The following is a 792-nucleotide window of genomic DNA, read 5'->3' on the forward strand; positions in this document are numbered from 1 at the left end:
GAATTTTGGAAATTTAAAGTCTGCACACTGATACAAAGGCATATATTTGGAGAAAGTAAACAATTATCCATAATAATAATAATAGTAATAGGGATAGGGCCGATAACCACCATAGGCTCCGTATCCACTGTAGGATGGATAATAACCATATTGCGGTAGAGATGGGAAGCCCGCACCAGGTGTTGGCCCTTGAGATAAATTTCTAAAATAAAGTTGCAAAAGCAGGAGCAAAGGGTTAGAAGTGGTCTGTGGAGCTTGAGTAGTAGTTTGATCTTCTCTTTCATCACGTAATTCAACACTGAATCTCTGTATTGCGTTAGCATTGTTGTTCAGCGACTTGAATATAAAATAAAATTTTTAGTAAGAAAACTGATGTTTAAATGAGCACTAATGCTTAAATTGTTATTGCAGTATGCGACAATTCAAGGCTTGAAGCAAATAAGAGATATGAAACTTACGTCGGCGAGTACTAAATTGCTGAGGAAGGACATAAGTGTCTGTACACCTACTTGTGCATCTGTTTCAGCAATTGATAATATTGTACTGAAAATGAAAGAGAACATTAGCAAGTATGTATACTGAATGAATGATATGATAAGAGCAAATAATTTAACTTACATTATTGTCAAAACAATCAAATATTTGGTGATAACGAATGGCAACATAATAAGCAGTCCAAAATTCCTGCAAATATGATTAGCACTGTACAAATGGTAGTATTGCAAGAAAGGTTACGTTTTCGCTTCATTAACCGTTGAAGGAAATATCTGTAAATGTCGGAAGATGAGTCTG

At 35.0% G+C, this 792-nt stretch overlaps 1 protein-coding gene across 1 annotated transcript; it reads right to left on the reverse strand.

Annotated features, from left to right (window-relative positions):
* Window positions 1–63: 63 nt before the first annotated feature.
* LOAG_19267 (hypothetical protein) lies at window positions 64–336 on the reverse strand (the record flags this gene model as incomplete). The annotated part of the gene is made up of 1 exon (XM_020451919.1): window positions 64–336. A coding segment is annotated over one exon (273 nt), but the record flags the coding sequence as incomplete, so codon positions are not given.
* Between the last annotated feature and the right edge of the window lie 456 nt (window positions 337–792).

Source organism: Loa loa (genome assembly GCF_000183805.2).
Source record: "Loa loa unplaced genomic scaffold supercont3.4288, whole genome shotgun sequence".
Classification (NCBI taxonomy): Eukaryota; Metazoa; Nematoda; class Chromadorea; order Rhabditida; family Onchocercidae; genus Loa; species Loa loa.